The 20,284-nt window shown below is 38.9% G+C and overlaps 1 protein-coding gene and 1 pseudogene across 1 annotated transcript; one reads left to right on the top strand and one right to left on the bottom strand.

Annotated features, from left to right (window-relative positions):
* Positions 1 to 10,126: 10,126 nt before the first annotated feature.
* On the bottom strand, positions 10,127 to 17,422 carry LOC111581534 (uncharacterized; annotated as a pseudogene).
* Positions 17,423 to 17,984: 562 nt separating this feature from the next.
* Positions 17,985 to 20,038, top strand: LOC111581539 (golgin subfamily A member 6-like protein 22). Its single transcript, XM_023289752.3, has one exon. It carries the CDS (start codon positions 18,213 to 18,215, stop codon positions 19,632 to 19,634), a length of 1,422 nt encoding a protein of 473 aa, XP_023145520.1. The 5' UTR covers positions 17,985 to 18,212; the 3' UTR covers positions 19,635 to 20,038.
* Positions 20,039 to 20,284: the final 246 nt, after the last annotated feature.

Genomic DNA, 20,284 nt, shown 5'->3' with positions numbered 1-20,284 from the left:
TGACCTAAACACTAGCCCATCATATCTCTATTGTCTGCTCTGTAAGATAACACCATAGAAATATCCCTAAAAGTACTACAAACTATACGGTATAACATAAATGCTAATGTAAAGTCTAATTACATAGAAGAATATACATAGAAGATGTGATTTTTGCTTCCTATGTAAAGCCCCCTATCTTTTACCTGTCTCTCTGTCTCATTTTGTGCCAGGGTCCCAGCTTTGAAATGGATTTGTTGTGGCTAAAATTACACCTGGTCTTCAAGCAATTACCTGAGCATTCAACCTCCCTTCAGCTTTCAATGCTTCACACACACACACCAATCTAATCCATCAACGGTTTTGCCTGTGATTTTTACACCTAGATGACTTTCATTTACCCTTGCAGACTTAGATACAACATACATACATACATATTATTCTGCAATATATACAGATTATGTTATTTCCATGAGATCTTTCCATTTCAGCCCCTATAATCCATCACCAAGCCTTAAATATGCAGATAGTCTTGATAAGTGTGTGCTGGGTGACAGTATAACACATTCAAATGTACCCATTTATTTAAATTCACCTTCATTTATATTCATATCACTGATCCAGTGCTGGCCTTGCTCCTTTATTACTGCAGGAACTCATGCAGATCGGTCGTCACAGCGAACAATGATTGGCCGGTCCCATTGTCATTCATCTCTGGTGTACATACTTTACTGTATAGCAAGAGGTGACAGCCGACAACGTGCTAACGTCTTTGCCGTGAAAATGGCAAAGACAGGTCTGGCACCCTTGTATTGTTCAGTCAGCGAGTGGAGCATGTCTCTGTGTGGGTGTGGGGGTAGGTGTAAGGGGAGGAAAGAAAAAATCAGCTAAAAGACGAATGTCCTTTTGGCTCAGCGGTCCACATTTGAAGGCCAGTCACAACAGTAAAAATGTTTGGTCGTTTTAGTAGAACATCATGCACACTTCTGATTACAATGTTAATTTTTTATTTGTTTGGTCATAACCTCAAATTCTTTCAACTCTGACCTACAAATCTGCAGCTAGTTGTCATAATACACAGTTATTTTTAAACCTCTGAAAGCCCAAACAGTTTCTGGGTGTTGTTTTCCTCCTGTCACATTTTTCCTCACTTTGGGCTCATTTTTCACTGCAGTATTAAGTCCTGCACCTCTATGGAAACAGCATAACCATGGCTAGAATGGGAGAGAACTCATGCATGTCTTCTGTGCAGTATAACAAAGCTAAAATGCCACAAATCATAAAAAACTTAAAAACTGAAAGCTTAATTTCTTTATTTATTTTACAATGGAAAAAAACATGGAAAGAACGTGTACAAGTGCCAACAGCTGTTAACACTGTAAAAAAAATAAAGTAAACTGTGACTCTACATAGTACAGATGCATGACTATTTACAATTTTAATTGGGTTCCCTGCTTTTATCCTATCTGTTGTGTAAACATGGCCTGCAGTTCAGTATAGCTCAGTCTAAACTCATATGTTTTTTGTTTTTGTTTACTTGGTTTAGTTATTTTATTTTTTGTTTGTACAAAATCTGTTTATATTTACACTGTATCAACAGTTTTTTTGGCTTTTAATTATTTTGACTAATGACATAATATTGAACGTAGAACTGGGTAATTTTCCTGACAGACCAGCACATCACACATTAGCAGTTTAAGGACCGTGGCGCGGTTGAAATATATAAACATTATTAGCCTTTTTAGAGTTCCTGACTTTGATAAATAGTGTAATTTAGGAAATTTTTTAAAAAAGATAACCTGCTGCCGGATTTCATGGTTCAGAGGGTTTAAAACAACAATTCAGCTTTGTTGGGGAATCTCCTTATTGGTCATGAATAAGTTGACAAAAATGATACCACTCTTCATACATTTGAACCTGCAGCAACAGACTTTTGTCTCCCCATACTCTGGAAATGAGAGTAATTACTCAAAAACTGTTGACAAGTGGGTATGGGGTTTACCTTGTTTTTACTTTCTTTTTCAACATCATTTTTCTGAACTGAGTTCATATAATCTGAAGCATAAGAAGCTTTTCTTGGATGCTACCTAGGTTTCAGCTCTGGCAAACAAGTCATTGGTAGGTTATTTAAATCGTACTGGTTGCTACAGAAACTAGACGTAAAACTCTGGTACGGGGTCTTCGACTTACATCGGAGTTCCATTCGTACAGATCAATGTAAGATGATTTTCGCCGCAAGTCGAAACTCCGTCAACGTGAACAAAGCTGCTACGTGCATCACGATATCGATCAGTTCTTCAGAAAAGTCATAAATACCAATCTAATTTCACTTCCATGGAGATGGCTTTCCTTTTCTTTGAAGCACTGCTATCAGAAGAGTCTGACTTACGCTTGGGAACCATAATGAAGGGCAAAAAGTTAGCGAATGTAACACAATCCAAGGTGGCGTACAGCTGGCGAATGTAAACAAAGCCATCTTATAGCGCCATGTGACGACATATTCGTGCGCTCTGCTCACCAACTAGTTCCATGTAACCATGTCCATAACGACAAAATGCTGTACGCTGTAAACCAAGGATCTGCCCATAACCAGTTTTCACTGTAATGACAAAACGCCGTAGGTCGAGGACGTTGTAAACTGAGGACCCCTGTATTTAGAGCAAAATGCAGAGAGAATACAGTTTTGATAGGTTTAATCAACTTTGTATGGGCCTATTTCTCAAGGGTTTTAATTTTTTAGTACAAATCCTGCATATTTAACTTCAAATACTAAACTACAGCCTGCAGTGGTTCAGCTTCAGTCATTGCTCTCAACATAAGCCGAGTGTCTTTCCTCTTCTTTTTTTTTTTAGAGTGGAACCTAGACTAGGAGTGAAGGTTTTCTGTCAGTGCTATTACTTTACTTATTTCTTCAACATGGTGAATATCTAAGTCTTATTTACAATTAGTAAATATTGTTAGTGTCTTTGCCACTTCTGTTGGTCAGTCAGATGTTACAGGTGTTTCGTTTTACTTGCACGAGCAGAGACCTGAAAAAGGATCAAGCAAAATTGATGAGAGGTTTTCATCAAAACCCCAGAAAGCAGCTGTGGCTCCAGTCACAGGTATTCCTTCATTTTCTACTGCACTTCTCTCTAAAGAGGCTTTATCACAGAAATCACAGAAACCACACATCACAACGACGAATTTGTTTTTCATTTGGGAACGAAATTGGCAGGCAGAGAAGAATGGAAACTCCAACCTGCTCAGAATCTGTCTTGTTCCCAGATACAAGTTGGCTGATATTCACTCATATCTGGATGTAAAAGGTGATTCGCTTACAAAAAATGCAGTCACTCTTTTCTTTGGAAGACTACAAGTATTCGTAAGGCTGCCAAGGAAAAATGTTAAACGGCACAGTTGCAGGCGGAATTACTCAAAAAGATAAAGAGACAGAATGAACCACTGCCTTGCAAAGTAAACAGAGACAGTACACAGGAAAATGAATTCTGAATGAAGTCAAGTCTCATTTTCAGTCCTGCCACAGATGAGCTGAATTAGAGAAGGCTCTTCACTATTCTTACATCTGATATTTCTTAAAATAATGTATAGAATCTATGAGGAATCATCAGCACATTGCTCAACAATATTCACATTATGGTACTTTTACATGCAGGAAGTGAAGCTTCAAAATATGCATAAGATATTGAATGTATTGCCGTAACATTTGCTACAAACATTCATGTTGCTCTCAAGGTGAATAACTGCATCATCAGATCAAACTATGAATTTGTTCATTGTTTCGGATTTTGAATAAATGCTTGCAAAACTAGTGATACCTCCAATGGCTCCAGCTATGATTATTATTAATTTGCAGATGATAGAATGCTATCATGCTGAACAAAGATACATACAGACTATTCAGACTGATTAATTGCAACATGTTTTTGTCCCATTTTAATCATTTTGTGGCTCATTTTAGTCATTTGGCAGCTCTTGATTTACTTTTTCGTTCTACTTTTGTAATTTTATTTTGACTATTTATATCCCATTTTGATATTTTTTGCCCCACTTTAGTTATTTATGCCTTTTTTGATGATTCTTGGTCCCATTCTGGTCATTTTGTTTTTATTTTGGCCATTTTATGTCTCATTACACTACTTCACCTTTGTTTATATAGTTTTTTGTTCCACTTTGTGTCAAAAAATGCATCTTTATGGTTGTTTTGATTCATTTATTTACATCTTCTGCTCATTTTGAGTATTTTATGTCATTTTGGTTGCTTTATCTCCCAGTTTGGTCATTTTCTGCCTCAATTTGCTCATCTTGTGTCTCATTGTGGTTACTTTGCATGTATCTGTGTTTTTTCCCCCCATTTTGGCCATTTTATTGCTCATTTTCATCATCTGGCATCTCTTTATGTTGTTTTTTTCCCATTTGGGTCATTTTTTTCTTACATTGCATCTCTTTATAGTTTACAGATTTTGTTTGTTCTGCTTTGTTTATGTTTTGTCTCATTTGGGTCATTTAAAATCGCTTACTGTTTGTTTTTGTTCAATTTTATTCACATAGTCTACATTTTTAGGTTAGTTTTTCTAAACATTTTGGCTATTTTGTGGCCCATTTTGCTCCGTTTCCATCTGTTTTTGCACTATTTTATTGAATTTTGTTTAACAGTGCAAAATAATCTCAGTCATCTGGGTCATCATATATCTAAGCACGAACACTGAAACAAAGGTAAAAGCATTTACCTTTGATTTAGCACTTAGGCACACTGTTAGCATGTATATGTTTCTCATTTAGCTTTTGCTACATCTGTAAGTACCATCTCACAGAGATGCTAGCATGGGTGTGGACGTCAATACGTGTTGCTTAGATAAAAAGATGCTTTAAGCTGCTAATATACTTTAAAATCGGAGACTAATGAAATGCATGTCAAGGTCAGTGATATAGCAAACATGAATGATAGCAGACTGTATAAAAGATGAGCGTATCAACTGTGATGCTACCCACAGTTTTGTGGATTATTGTTTTAGAGCATTGGGGTTGGCATTTTGTCGTCACTATTTTGGTCTTTTGAAATCGCTTGTTGTGAGTGAGGGGTGAGTCTGACTAAAAACTCAAAGACACTACGAGGTAGCAACTTGTCAATCACGAGGTATCGCCACACTGAAACATACTTAATTCTTAATCGTGCATTTAATGCCAAATGGGGCCATAATTTACAGGATGAACATCATGCTGTATTAAATGACAACTAAAAGTAGCACTTGAAATCAGAAACTCATTAGCAGAATGTTTACTGAGAAAACAAATCAAGGAGGAAGTAGAGTAAATTTCTGATAGACGTCTATATGATTAGACTTATTTTGCAACCAGAGGAGTCGCCGCCTGCTGGACATTAGAAAAAAAACAGGTTTAAAACACTTTAGAATTTGCTTCACTTTTTAGGGTTAAAGACTACATCTATCTTTAATATTCGGTCTGAGTCTGGATGTGGGAGAAATGGACAGGTGTGAAGACTTGAGCGCCTTTGAAAAGGACCAAATCATCACGGCCAGTTCACTGAGTCAGACTGCTTGGCAGTGGTGAGTGCCTGCTTTTTATTTTTTGCAGTATGCCACTGCAGAACTCATCCTTTACTCCTCAAAAGGTTGACTTTCTGTAGTTGTTCTGCCTAACCTTTAATACCTCATTCATCATAGGGATAAGGTCATCACCAATTTTGAAAATGGAACAACTTTGGTTTGCACAGAGGAGGCAGGAAAGTCACAGAAGATTTGAGATAAAAAAGAATCTGATAGATGGTGGTTTGATCTTTCAAATGTGAGGGGTAGGCTGGCTGCTAGCCTTTAAATATCCTGTTTTTGACAGAGTTTGCAATGTAAAGCACGTTTAGCTTCTGCGTTGAGGCCAGGATACAATACATGGCATGCAGGTCGACTTGAAAACCATTGTCATGGACAGTCACTGCTGGCCTTTTGTTAAAGTTGCTAAAAAGGGAGAGTGTGTCAAACTGCACTTCAAAGTGTGAATGACAAAGGGAAGAATGATGTGATGGGAGGGTAAAAAGTGGCAGGCATGTAAGATAAAGGACAGAGGAAAAGAGAGCTGCAAAGAGCTCAAAAATGTATCACTTTAAACACCCAGTATGACACATAGCCTTTAAAGAAACCTAACCAATGCTTCATGCTTTATTCTCCAAGATCCTGCTATGGACACAGACTCTAACCTTATTCAACCTATAGAACATGAACCTAAAAATGTAATCTTAATTCTTAAACAGCTCTGAAATATAAACTGTCCTCACAATGAGGAAATATCTTCACTATGATGATGTGTATGTGCGACTAAAATTTGTCCACATCAACAGAAAGACACAGAGATACAGACACACACTGCCCCAACCCCCATGCCAGGCCGGTCCGAGCAGCATGAAACCAAGTGTGTGTGAATGTGTGTGTTCCAGCTCAGAATGTTCCAGTGTGTTGGGGGGGAGGGTGTGTGTGTGTGTGTGTGTGTGTGTGTGTGTGTGTGTGTGTGTGTAGATTGTCCTGGCATGCTGCCAGTCTCTCAGTCTCTCATTACCACAGTGTGTGTATGTGTGTGTGTGTGTGTATAACCGTGTACGTGTGTGTTTGAGTGCGCAACGGGGGCCTGTCAGCGTGACGGGCGTCTCCATGGCAACGCCAGTGCAGGTTCCAGATGCAATGCATCATATTTCTACAGGATGGTGCGCAAGCGTCTCACACATGTAGACACACACACACACACACACACACACACACACACACACACACACACACACACATACATACACACACACACACACACACACACACACACACACACACACACACACGTTAAATTGGCAGTAGACCTTTTGGTCAGCCATGCAGATTAGTTTTATCATGATAGACCAACTCTCATTTAAATATTCATTCCTCCTTTTATTCTCCTTCATTCTGAGATGGATGCTTGGCTGCTTGCATCCAGGGATCATCTTGGAAACACATACACATGCAGACACACATTCAGTTGACCATTTACTTGCAAATCAACTTTAATTTTTTCTCACCTTTACCTATATGTTAATAGAATAGCTGTATTTTTAGGAACTACTTTTTATCCACTTGCAGCTGAATGGTACAACTCTCATATCTGAAGTTAGAGCCAGTAGTCAGTCAAGAGCTTATATTTTAGTGGCATAAGGCACTTCGTCTTTAATAACAATAATATGAATAATAAAAATATGAAAAGAGATGGAAAGTAGCCACTGATTTCACCATCAAAGAACTTTGTTTTTTTCTGATCTTTGAATTAAGATGAGTGAAGTTTATGATCTTGAGCTGCTGTGGTGGGGCAGATATTTTTATTAAAGCGAGTTAGTGGTGAGCCATCCTGATGTATGAATCATGCATTGATAATAGCCTAATTTTACACATAATATATGAAGATTAGTCTCACATATGAGAAGCAGCCAGACACCCTGCACTGCAGAAGTGTCTGGCTGCTTCTCATCATCATTCTGCTACGAGGACAAAAAATGCTCTGGATTGTTTGTATTAGTTTAAACCAATCACAATCATATTTGGCAGAGCTAAGCAAAGGATGCAACAACGTGTCCTCTCTAAATGATTTGGTTTAACCCATTTGTTAGGAGCTGCCTTAGTGCTTGGTTCAAATCCTCGGCCAAACTCGAACTTTTCAGTGTGGTAGGTTGCTGCCAGGAGGTTGTGGTTCTTGTTTGCCATCGTAAAAGAGATTTTAAAAACTGTAACATGTAGATAGTGGAAAAGGAGGAGAAAGCCATGTGAAATGTACAGCTGATGGCAAGCTTGTACCTGCAATCTACATCCGGTAAATTAGATTATATGAAGATGCAGAGAAATAAAAATGCAATACAAAGATACTGTGTTGTTAGTGATTTAGATAGTAGTTGGCCCTATGCTTAGCATAGTATAATGAATGAAACTGTACAAACAAGAAACACACAGCTGAGTCACTCCACTGGAGAACAAGTCAGTGAAAATAATCATCAAAATATCGTGTTAGTTAGTGAACTCTAGAGGTGCTGCTGTGCAGATCTTGTCACCTTTAGTGACAGACAGAACACCTCTTTCCCTTTCACTATGTTTCCACTCCATACAGTATGCTAAGCTAAGCTAAGCTAACCTTCTGCTAGCTGTGGCGTCATATTTATCATACAGACATGAGAATGGTATCGGTCTTCTCTTCTAACTTTTAGCAAGAATGCAAGTAAACACATTTCCCAAAATGTTGAGCAATGTCTCTTCTGCATTGCTCTGCTGGGGATAACATATTAGAGTGGAGAAATATGTGGGGTTTTTTTTTTTGGGCTTCCAGGGTTGTTGATTTCAACATTTATAATCCCTTGTGAATGATTCATAAGCACAAACAATTAGAAACCACTTCTCATCAGTTCTGATTTTTTGAAAGAAAAGCTGGAGGTACAACACTGTAGCAATACTTCCCATTTCATTCCCACTTTTCTCACACATTTTTCATGACTTGTCTCTACTTTACACCAGTCCTTTTCCATTTCTTCACCCCATCCCATCTCACTCATGTCTTCTATCTGGCTTAATATCGACAACTATACATCTGTGGTGTCCCTAGCTGTCTGTGTGTGCATCCGTAAGATCGATGCATTGTGGGTAATATAGGTCCCAGGTTTTAAAAAGAGAGAAGAATACATAGATATATTTAACTTGTCCATCATGAGCCTGACAGCACTAAAGGAAGCACAATACTAACGCAGTATTTTCTTGACATCAACAAGAAAGCCATTTATTTGAAATAGCTCTTTTCTAAAGGTTTACAAGTCTTGCTGTTACTTTGCAAAAATGTCAAAACATTTGGTGGACAGCATCACAAAGATAAAAGACTAGAGAATGATGAAAGAATAATTCTAATTATCTGCTTCCCAAACTATGTCTTTGGAGGTGCTGGTGTGCAGATCTTGTCACCTTTAGTGACAGACAGAACACCTCTTTCCCTTTCACTATGTTTCCACTCCATACAGTATGCTAAGCTAACCCTTTGCTAGCTGCAGCGTCATATTTATCATACAGACATGAGAACAGTACGTCTTCTCATCTAACTCTTGGCAAGAATGCGAGTGAACACATTTCCCAAAATGTTGAACAATGTCTCCTGTGTATTGCTCTGCTGGGGATAACCTATTAGAGTGGAGAAGTATGTGGGTTTGTTTGGCTTCCAGGGTTGTCAATTTCAACATTTATAACCCCCGTGAATGATTCATAAGCACAAACAATAAAAAAATGCTTCTTATCAGCTCGGATTTCTGAAAAGAAAAGCTGGAGGTACAACACTAGCAATACTTCCCATTTCATTCCCACCTTTCTCACACCTTTTTCATGACTTGTCTCTATTTTACAGCAGTCCTTTTCCATTTCTTCACCCCATCTCATCTCCTTTCCTCTATCTTGTCCTCGACAATAACTCTCAGCAGCCCTCCAATAAAACCTGGTTACACACACTATTAATCCTCCACAGTGCGGAGAACCACAGTGTGTGTGTGTGTGTGTGTGAAGAGCAGTGTGGACTCTAATGTAGTTTGGAAAAGTGAGAAACATAAAGAGATGACCTCTTTGTCATCACATGACCTCTTGCTCCTCTGAAATCCATTCTGAACATCTAATTCTGCTTCCCAGCAGGTTTTATAGTGTGCAGTTCATTGGTAAAAGTGTTTTGTTTTGACCTGTTGTGTCTTAATTGTGACAGCAGTGTTGGAACAGTGTCCCAATTCTGCTTCCTAGTGTTCACTTTTTGAAAAATGTGTGCTATGAGTGAAAAGTGTGTTCAAATGAGCAAAAAACGTGTTCAGTCTTTTGCAAAAAGAGTGTTTTGGAAATTGTGTGCCTGTAAAGCTCTTTGTATTATTTATTTTATTTTATTTTATTTTATTTAGAAGAAGGCTATAATATTTCCAGAATTAAGTAATAACATTTTAGGATTAAAGACACATTATTTGGAGAATAAATTCATATTCATGACTCTTGATAGCTGTTTCATATAACAAACATTACAACATGTATTCAAATAAGTATAATAAAGGCATATTATGTTAAGAACATAGTGGGTATCTTTTTAAATGTACAAAAGAATAATAGCTGCTAATAGAAATGATTAATAAATTTGCATTTAATACAGTTTGGGAAATGGCGGCCAAGTATTCTGAGAAAAACATCATAATTTTGAGAAAACATTGCAAGAAAAAAAGCTGTAATAGCTCAAAAATAAAGTTGCAGCTTTTTTTGTAAATATGAGCAAAAATCATATTTTTTTCAAGTCATAATATTTTTGTGAAATTAAGCTGTCAGGAAATTATTTCTGTAAGACAAAGACTGTATTTTCGCTGTTAGCTCGTACCACAAAATTTCCCAACACAAAATCAAAACTCTAAAGACTTTAAAGTCTTTCTAATTGTTTACTTGCAGCAAGGAGTACAGGCAATGGGTTACACCTGCACTGAGGCAGTCTCAGTGTCTTCATGAATACATATACAAGAAATGTCCCTCCCCAGTGGCTCCCCCCCGTTACACTCCTCATTTCTCTCATTTTGATCGCCAGGGAAGCGCCATCTCGGTCATCTCCACTTTCACTCCAAGGTCCTCTTTATCTCTGGAATGCTAGCTCAGCCGGATACATCTCAAACAATTCACTCTTTAGTCAGTATAAAGGTGACAACAACAATTATCACACAGTTCAACAGATTCAGACTGAAATAAAATTTCATGTTAATAAAGCATAAATGTATTAATATATAAACGTGTCTGCATATTTCCTAACAAAAGTCTTAATATTTAGAAAATAATTACAATAGTTCAAGACTGAAGTCAGATAATTATGATGCCTTTATCATTAGGAGTCAAGTTGTCATTTTTTAATTAAAAAATTTTATATTTTGATAGAAAGAGGGTGACCATTTTTAAAATAAAAGTAATTTTTTGGAGACATAAATCTGTTTACACAAAACTGCAGGGACTCTGGGTGACAAACAGTATTGACTGCAATAAGACACAACTATGACAGTGAGATACAAATGACCACAAACACACTTCAAAATGACAAAAGACAACTCCAAAATGACACCAAAAGATGATGAAGGGACAGAAAGGATGACGAAGAAACGCAAAATCAGGACAAAGAGACATAAAATTGCTACACAGAAACACAAAATCACTAAAATGTGGTACAAAGAGATTACAAATGGACACAAATGGATGTAAACAGAAAGAAATTAACTACAAAGACACACAAAATGACTATGAAAATACACAGAATGACCACAAAGTGACACAAACGACACAAAACAACTAGAAAATGACACAAACTTAGTTCAAGGGTGTTATGATCCTGCTCTAGCCCCTGCCCTTCTTTCTCCTTCCTCTTTTCTTCCTTTTCCTTCTTCCTGTATTTGTCATCTGTCTCTGCAGTAATGCACATCAGCTGCAGTAATTAGTTCACTCTGTTCACCTGTTCTCTACTTCACCTCCTGCTATTTAAGCCCCGTGCTTTCATTCACTCCCTGCCGGATCATCAACCCACATGCCTTCATAGACTCACATCTCTGCATGGACTCCGGTTTCCCCCCTCCTGGATTTTCCCCCACATGGACTCAGTTCTCCTTCCGGATTCTCACCTGCTCTGCTTCAGTTTCCAGCCTGCTATAGCCCCACCTGGACTTTTGTCAACCCCACTCCTGAATAACAGCCGGTCCCCTCTGTCTTCAGCCTTCTGTCTGCCAGTCTTGTCCCCCTGCCAGCTTCCTGATTCCCCAGGCCTGCCTTCCTTGCCTCCTTAGTTCTGTTTTCCCTTAGTTTGTGAGTACACTGTCTGTTGGCTTAGTTTAGTTTTTTGCTTGCATTTTCCTAGTGTTCCACTGTATAGTTAGTTTTGTTCTCTTGCGTATTTTGTATTTGGTTTGGTTTAGTCTTTCCCCGTAGGTTAATTCAGATTTTTAGGTTTTTTTAGTTTTAGGGTTAGATCGGGTTTTTTTCAGGTTAGACTGTTGTCTGAGGGTTGGTGTTTTCGTTAGAGGCTTAGTTTCCCCTTGTAGTTTATTAGCATTTATTTGTACAAATAAATCCTGTTGTTTGACACCTGCTCTGTCTCAGCCTGATTTCTGTGCCTGCGTCTGGGTTCTCCGGCCCTCCTACTGTAACAAAGGAGACAGAAGATGACTAGAAAGAGACACAAAATTATTGGAAGATGACACAAACAACTACAAAGGGCCACTAAAAGACTTTAAAGAGACACAAAATCCCCCAAAAAGTGACAAAATATTACATCGAAGACACACAAGCAACTAGTAAAAGACATAAAGGGTCATCATTTTAGTTCAGCATGCAAACACAGTGACAATTTAAATATAAAACAAGTGAAAACACATCAAAAACGCTAACAGTCATTCAATCCCTGCAGCTTTTAAACTGTCTTTAATTGTCTCTTATTATTACTGTGATTAATTTTAATTCTAATTCATGTAGAATAACTGTAGAATAATCCCTTCTTGCCTTAAAAATGCTTAGATGCTTACATGTAATTCTGCACTCCTCTAGAATGTGCAGATCTATGAAATCAACACTGCTAGATGCATCAAAAAGAGTGTTTTGCTTTAGATGTCATTTACATCTGGCCTTGTACTGATCATACAAGGTTCTGAGGTGCCGATTTAAATAGTCATTCAAATTCGTTGCCTTGTGCCTTGTTTATTCCCATAAAACTGAAGCTGCGTTTCTCTTAAAAGCCAAATCTTGGGTTCCCAGATAGCTCAGCTAAGCTCAGGTTTGAGTCCAGCCCATGACCATTTACCATTCCCCCACTCTTCTCCCAGCGTTTCCTGTCTCTCTCTCTCTCCACTGTCCTATATAATAGAGGCAAAAAGGCCAAAAAAATAACTTACAAAGGTATTTCTCTCTTGCTCCTCCCTCACTTTGCTATGCACACATGGAGCCTGCATGTCAACAAACTCCGTGTCTTGTAAATAAAGTAATAAATAAATAAAAACATTTGTGTATCCTACAACTCTTCATTTCTTTAGTATTAAGACGTAAAATTGAAGTTGCCTGACTTCACATTGCATTGCACGTGATTATTGCACATTTGCACATGGTGACGTTGATGCTGACAGAATATAAACGCGGCAGCTCTACTTTACAACACACTTAACTCACAGACACTATTAAAAATCTTACGTATTTTCAGGTCAAGTTGTCCCAAAACTTGAAGATCTGAAACATAAAACCAAATACATCTGGATTCAAACTTCATCCAACATCCAGGAGTAAACTGAGATCCCACTGATCATCAGTTCTTGTTAAGTAAAAAGACAGGAACACTTCTATATATGGTAACAAAATGGTAACAATTACTAATACATGACACTGATTTATTTTGAGCCACAGCGATTCTTTAAATGTCACAAGAAAAGGATAATGCAATTATAAAAGTGAGCAACAGGCGACAGAAAAGACTAAATGTAAGTGGTGAGCTGACAGTACCTGTGTGTCAGCAGTGAGCACTTTGATTCGCTGAGTGGAGATGAAAAGATCCACTTCTGTCATTGGCTGAGATTCTCCTTCTGGAGCCTAAAAGAGACAAAACAGTCCAACAGTCCAATGCAGTTCTTTAACAACAATGGTCTTTGTTATTTTTTGTAGTACTGAGATACAAATGTGTGTTGTGCTGTTTCAAAGCATTAGTCAGGGTAAACCAACGGTTTTGGTACATCTCTCTTTTTAAATTCACCTTTATTCGGTCCACAGCCTCCTGAGCCTGGGCCATGCCAGCGTTAGTCCATGGGTTCTTCTCTGATTTGATCTGAGTGGAGCCCAAGTATTTGGCACCAAATATGACTCCATCCAACAATTCTTCAGGGTCACAAGGACCAGGCACTAAAAAGCAACACAAAACAGCGTAGAAATATTCTTTCAGCTGTCAGTGAGATATTTGACAGATCATTCTTCAGTGAAAAAAGAAACAGAGTGAAGTTACTCACCGTTTTTATATGAAGGTTGTTCATCAACACTCTGCAATGACAACATAAAGACAAAAAATGAATGAATTTGATTCTAGGATCAAACGCATGCTATGGAAAGACTGATGAGCTAAATAACTGGATAGTAAATGCACAGAAAGTTAACTTTAGCTAAGTATAGCTAATTTAAAAACAAACACAAAGGAACCTGTTTTTATTTGTTGGTTGAATGTTCACAAACACAAAATGTAAGCTATGTCACTTTTCTTAGGAAGCAGTGTTATTAGATCATAAATCTGACAATCTGGTAACTAGTGATGGTTATTTTTTGTTACTTCTGATGTCACGTTGATACAATAATTAACTGATGAAACAATAAAAAGCACACATTGAATTAATGGACTTGTCATAAGAAATATTATTGGTCGTAACTTCAACATTCCACGACATATACATGAAATTCAATTTGTTTTAATTCAATCTTAATTTTTGTTTTTGCACTGACAGATCTTTTGCTACAAATTTAAAGCATACAATTCTTTAAATAGATTAAAAATTCCGAGTTACATCAGGAACGAGGTCTGCTGTAGCAAACAAATTAAATAATTTTATACCAACCAACAGTCCTGCAAAAAATGGTTATTTTCATTGACAATTAATCCATTCATTTATTATTTTCTTAATTAAAGGTTTATTTGTTTGCTCTATAAAATGCCAGAAATGTTTGAAAAATTCAGAAAAGTGGTTGCCAAAGTCTCAGACCCTCAAATATTCAGTTTACTGTCATAGAGCAGTAAATTAACCAGATGTTCAATTTTAAAAAGCTGGAATTAGAGAATTTTGACTTTTTTTGCTTTAAAAAAAAGAAAAATCGCTCAAACCTAAACAATCTTAATTGTTGGCATTGATTAATGGCTGCAGCTCTACTAACTAATTTGTGTTTTAGCTGACCGACCTGCTCGCTCTCTGCAGCAGCTTCTCTCTCTGGAGGCTCCTCCCCCAGCTTCATCACCACCGGTTCAGGATACTCATCATCAGGGGCAGGGAGGTGAGGGAGTCCACCCTGTGTTGCTGCTGTTCATGGTGCCCATAATGACCCCAGAACCTCTGAGTGTCCTCCTGGCTGTAGGAGACCGACACCACAGCGTCCACCTCCCCTCTGTGGGGGAGGCAGGTGGGTCCAGGTGTAGTGCCCATCTCAGTGCACTGCAGCAGCCCCAGCAGGTCTCTCTGGTGGCTTTCCGAGAACAGAAGCCCCGTGGTTTCAGTGCCGTCGCCTGTTAACAGGGAAGCAGCACATGCCTCCAGGTCTGAAAGCTTGGAATAGTGACCATGAGGAGGAGTCTGGTGACTGGGATGAGGCTCTTCACCCATTAGCTGGAGCTGGCTGAGCAGGGTGTGGATGCGACTGTGGTCTTCATCATTTGATCTTCTGTTAGCAACCTCAACTTCCTCACTGATGTTTGTCTCAGTCTCTGAATGTCACCTCCTCCTGGTCTTCCTCTTCACCCTCTAAGCCATCAGCCCTCACCTCTACTTCAACTGCTTCATCCTCTTCTTCCAGTTCCACCTCAGCATCTTGCACTGGCTCAGCAATATCCGCCACAAGCTCCCGGTGCTTCAGGTCAAGTGGAATCTAAATATCTCTCACGTCCAAAGGTGACAAAACTGACTCGCCCAGACTTGTCTTGTCCAGGCTGTCTGCCGAGGGAGGCAGGCTGGGGTCGTCCAGATCATCTGCTGAACCTGCTTCACTGGAGGAGTCCCACCTCCAGTCTAACAGAGGAGGCTCAATGGGGTTGTAGGTATCCACATCCTCTGCCTCTGAACCTGGAGCTGCTGATACTGTCACACTGCTGACCTCAACCTCAGAGGCTGCATTAGCAGGGACTGAGTCAGACAGTGTGGACGCTGTGGGTGCAGAGGCTGACTGATCAACAGGGCAGCAGTCTGAGTCCATCTTGTGAGAAAGTCTGTCAGAGGAAAACTGGCAGAACTGTGCTGAGTCCTTGCTGAGGTCACGATGCAGCAGAATTATCACAAGTTTTGTTCACAGGATTTCCGAGGACCTGAATGGCACTGTAAATAAATATATCAAAAAGCACATTATTACTATTATTGATCCCAGCAGAGCAAATGACAACACCACATGTGGCTGCATCAGTCAAACCAAGCATTATCTGATGTACAATCTTTCACTCTTTGGTCCTGATGACATCCCCATGATCATCAAGATAGAAAAAGCAGCCTAAAGCTCAAAGTACATGGACAACATGCACAGCGTTATATGTGCAAACATTAAACAGACTTATTATATACACCACGCTTCACATACTCTTAATGAAGAAACAATCTGCTTTAAAACATGGACAGTATAGTGGCATAGGAATCCTGCTCAGATGCTATTAAGATAAACACAGCATACTTCATTTCAAAAATGCTAAATTTGAGAATACTGTCCTTGTTCTTAAATAGTATTGCCACCAACAAGGCTGAACACACGTTAGTCTTTACATTTAGGTCTTTTAGTAAATTCGGCAAAGAAATGATCCACCAGGAAGCACAATGTTAAAAGAAATCTCAGTGTTGGTATTTGTTAATATCGCTTCATAGCACGCACTAATGTGTGAGTTCACTGCAGAAAAATCCACAGAACCAGACAAAGTATATATTTTATAGATGAGCACGGAGCTTGGATCTGTTTAGCAGCTTTAATGGGGTGAAGAATGAACTGTTTGATCGGGTGATGTTAGTGTATCAGCTGGCTATTATGGCTGCAGGACATTAAACAACAGGCTAACTTTAAATACACGGTATCTAAATGGAAACTGGAAGTAGCAGATAACTCGACCAACAAACTACAAGGACTCAGAGGAGGTGATTACACTGATTGGGTCGGCAGTAGGGAAATTAATGCTCAGCTAAAAACGTAAACAAACAAACAAAAGGTCCTGAAAAGATACTCATTTCCCACTGCACAGCTGAGTTTGGCTAACTAAAGTTAGCAGTTGAAGTAGCTTGAAGCTAACTACCTAGCTAATGCTAACTGAAACTGCAGCAGCCGCATTAAGAAGACGTGGGGATTAAATAGGTTATATAAAACGTGGAAGTTTCAGGGGCCATTAGAGGAGCTCTCACCTGATGTTTTAAATCTTCCTCGGCTTCTTTGTGTCCAGACAGAGACTCCTTTGGCTGTCACGGCAGATGAGTTGACGTGGTTTGGAATTTGAACCTATTCCAAAACTTTGGTGTACTTTTATTCGTCATACTAACAACAGCAGCGCGGTTAAATGTTGTATTTTCACATGTTCCGGTAGTTAAAAGCACTCAGAGTGTAAAGCAGTTTTCCCCACATTGCTGCTGCTGCTGCTGTCGACTGACAGCTTTTATTTATTGGTTGAAGCTGCAGTTGTGCTGCGTTCAAGTACCAACGTAGCTTCTTTAATGAGCAGCAGTTTTTGGTTTCCTCTTCCTCTTCTTCACGTCTTTCTGCACGACTGTACACATGATTGAACCACCGGCTACACATAGCAAATTCCCTCTTTCTGTTTTATAAACAAAACCTTTATTTTCTTAAAATTAAATATCGTGTTTTTACCTGACGTAAACCTGTAATAAAGACTCCTACTATATAAACCTTCATCAGTGTTCTATAGAATTTATATTTTGGATAAGAAACGACGCAGACTAAAAAATGAACGGGATTCGTTCATTTATTTTACCAGAGGAGTGTAAGGTGGAGGACAATAGCATTAGCTTACTGAACGTCAAAACCATTAAAAAATATGTCAACAGAGCATTGATCGAAATGCGCTTTATGAATTATTGATTTATTAAGACAATAAAGAAAATCTTGTCAGATCTGTATGATTGAAACAAATCACCCAAACCTACGTAAAGAGGTTAGGATCGGGTTATTGCTTGTTTAGAAGAAGTGTTTTTTTCCCCGACAATTAGCGTAGAGCTAACCAAGTGCTACAGTTGGAGAACGTTCTGCAGCGTGTGTCCTGTTGCCGAGCAACAGCATCGAAGGCCGACATGTCACACCACATTATGATGTCACAGCACATCAGGACGTCAGTTCATACGTCATATTAGTCGTTCTGAAATGTATAAATCTGTCATCTTTCTTCAGACAATCACAGTGATTCCAAGAGCTTCCCAGAGCACAACTGAGCATTTTTCTCAAGCACTGAGGACTAAAACACTTGAACACTAGTTAACTACAATGGACCAACGCACTGAAAGAGGCAGCAGAAGGATGTTCAGCGCTGCATGCAGAGCTGCATTCCACTCTGTGCAGGGCACCACCACCACCACTCAGCAACAGAGAACTTTACCAGTTCCATCTCGGACTGCTAACCAGTCACAGAAAGATGAAACTGAAAAACTGAAGGAAAAGATAAAACAGCTGCAAGAGAGGAACATGAAGTTGCAGCAAGACCAACTCCTGTATGAGAGAGAAATCTCAAGATTCCAGAGGAACAACCAGAGTCTTTCCTCTAAACTCAGGACCACCCAACAGGAGCTGCAGACCCAGACAGATCAGGTAACAGCCCTGGAGAAAAGGGCATGTCTGCAGAAACTCTCCAGACACATAGAGCTCCAAGCACGTCTGGACCAAGCCAGAAAAGAGGCACAAGAGCAGCAACAGCTACTTCAGCTGGAGCTCAGAAACCTTCAGGTGGATCATCAGACACTCCTGTCAGAAAAGGAGGACCTTCTGAAGGAGAATCAACGGCTGCACCAGATCCTGGAGGAGAAGGAGGACCTCTTGCTGGAAAGAGATGTGCTGCTCAAGACCAAAGACGGACTGGACAAAAAGGTCGGACTGCTCATGGCTGATAAAGTTCAGGCAGAAGCTGCACTGGAGACTGAAAGAAACAACAATGCCAAGTCTAGCCAGCTGCAGCAAGAGGAAATTCATCGACTGCAGGACAGTAACAAAGACATGGAGACAAGAAATAAATGTCTTCAGGAGAGTAACAGAGAATTGGAAGAAAAAAACGAATGCCTCGAACATACCAACGAAGAAATGCAGGAAGCGTACGGACGTCTCCTCAAGTCCTACAACGAAATCGAGGAATCAAACCAACACCTTCAGGAGAGTAGTAAAGACATGGAGGCAACACACAAAAGTCTCCAAGAGGCTATCAAAAAATTAGAAAAAACAAACAAAGACCTCCAGGAGCAAAGTAATGAAACAGAGATAAGAAACCAAAACCTCCAAGAGTCTGCCAAAGAAATGGAGGCAAAGCACAAACTCCTCCAGGAGAAGATTGATAAGATGGAGGCCTTCAGTACTGAACTCCAGCAGCAGAAGGAAAAAGCAGATACCAGCAAAAAGACACTGGAGGAGAAGTATAATAATCTGCTGGAGGAAAAAAAGACAATGGAGGAAGAGAGAAAAATCCTAGAGGAGGAAAATCAGAAGCTTCAACTTCTGAGTCAAAAGACTAAAAAAAGAGGTTTCTTTAGTTTGTTCCGGAGGAAGACAGAGGAGGAGAAAATGCAAAAGAAAGAAAAGAAAATTAAGAAACTGAAAGAAAAAGAGGAGAAGAAAGAGCTGAAAAGGATGGAAAAGGAACAAAAGAAGGAGGAGAAAGAAGAGAATTGGAAGAAGAAAGGCGCCTCTAGCTGGTTCCACTAACCAAGTGTACAAAAATCACAAGCATTAGGCTATTTGGATCTCTAATTTGGCCCCAAATTGAAAAGAAAAGAAAAAAAAATATTCAAATTCAAATAAATCAAATCAAATAAACCAAAGTAAATATATATCTGCATGTGTGTACTTCTCTAAATCCTCTACAGCTGCAACACATTCTGACTGCTGGATGTTGCTTTTGTTGTACGAACACTTATGTTTTTGATTTTAACAGGATTAAAGGTTTCTGCAGGTTACAATAGCTTGATACTTTATTGATCCTTTAGCAGGAAGTGATGTTGTTATAACAGCTACAGTTACATTATAACCACACATCACATGCTGAACATAAAACATTTGAGCACAGAATCTATTTGCAGAGGCGCTAAATATACTGAAAACTCTGAAGATGTGTGAAAAACAAAGTGCAAAAATGTACATCAAAAAAAGTCATGTAAGTATATGCAGTGTGCAAAAATGTGAAAAAAACAACTATGTATTGTAAAATTATACTATGTACAAAATGTGTAAAAATGTGAAAAAATGAAATGTGAAAATATAGTGTAGAAAAATGTAAAAATAAAAAAAATAATGTAATACTATATAGCATGCAAAATACAGTGTGTGCATGAGTGTGTGTGTGTGTGTGTGTGTGT

This window comes from Amphiprion ocellaris, chromosome 19 (assembly GCF_022539595.1).
Source record: "Amphiprion ocellaris isolate individual 3 ecotype Okinawa chromosome 19, ASM2253959v1, whole genome shotgun sequence".
In the NCBI taxonomy this organism is placed as follows: domain Eukaryota; kingdom Metazoa; phylum Chordata; class Actinopteri; family Pomacentridae; genus Amphiprion; species Amphiprion ocellaris.
This window is presented reverse-complemented; position numbering and strand designations above follow the sequence as displayed.

Excerpts from the sequence above, each read along its gene's own strand:
- LOC111581539 (XM_023289752.3), top strand. The coding sequence starts at position 18,213 with ATGGACCAACGCACTGAAAGAGGCAGCAGAAGGATGTTCAGCGCTGCA.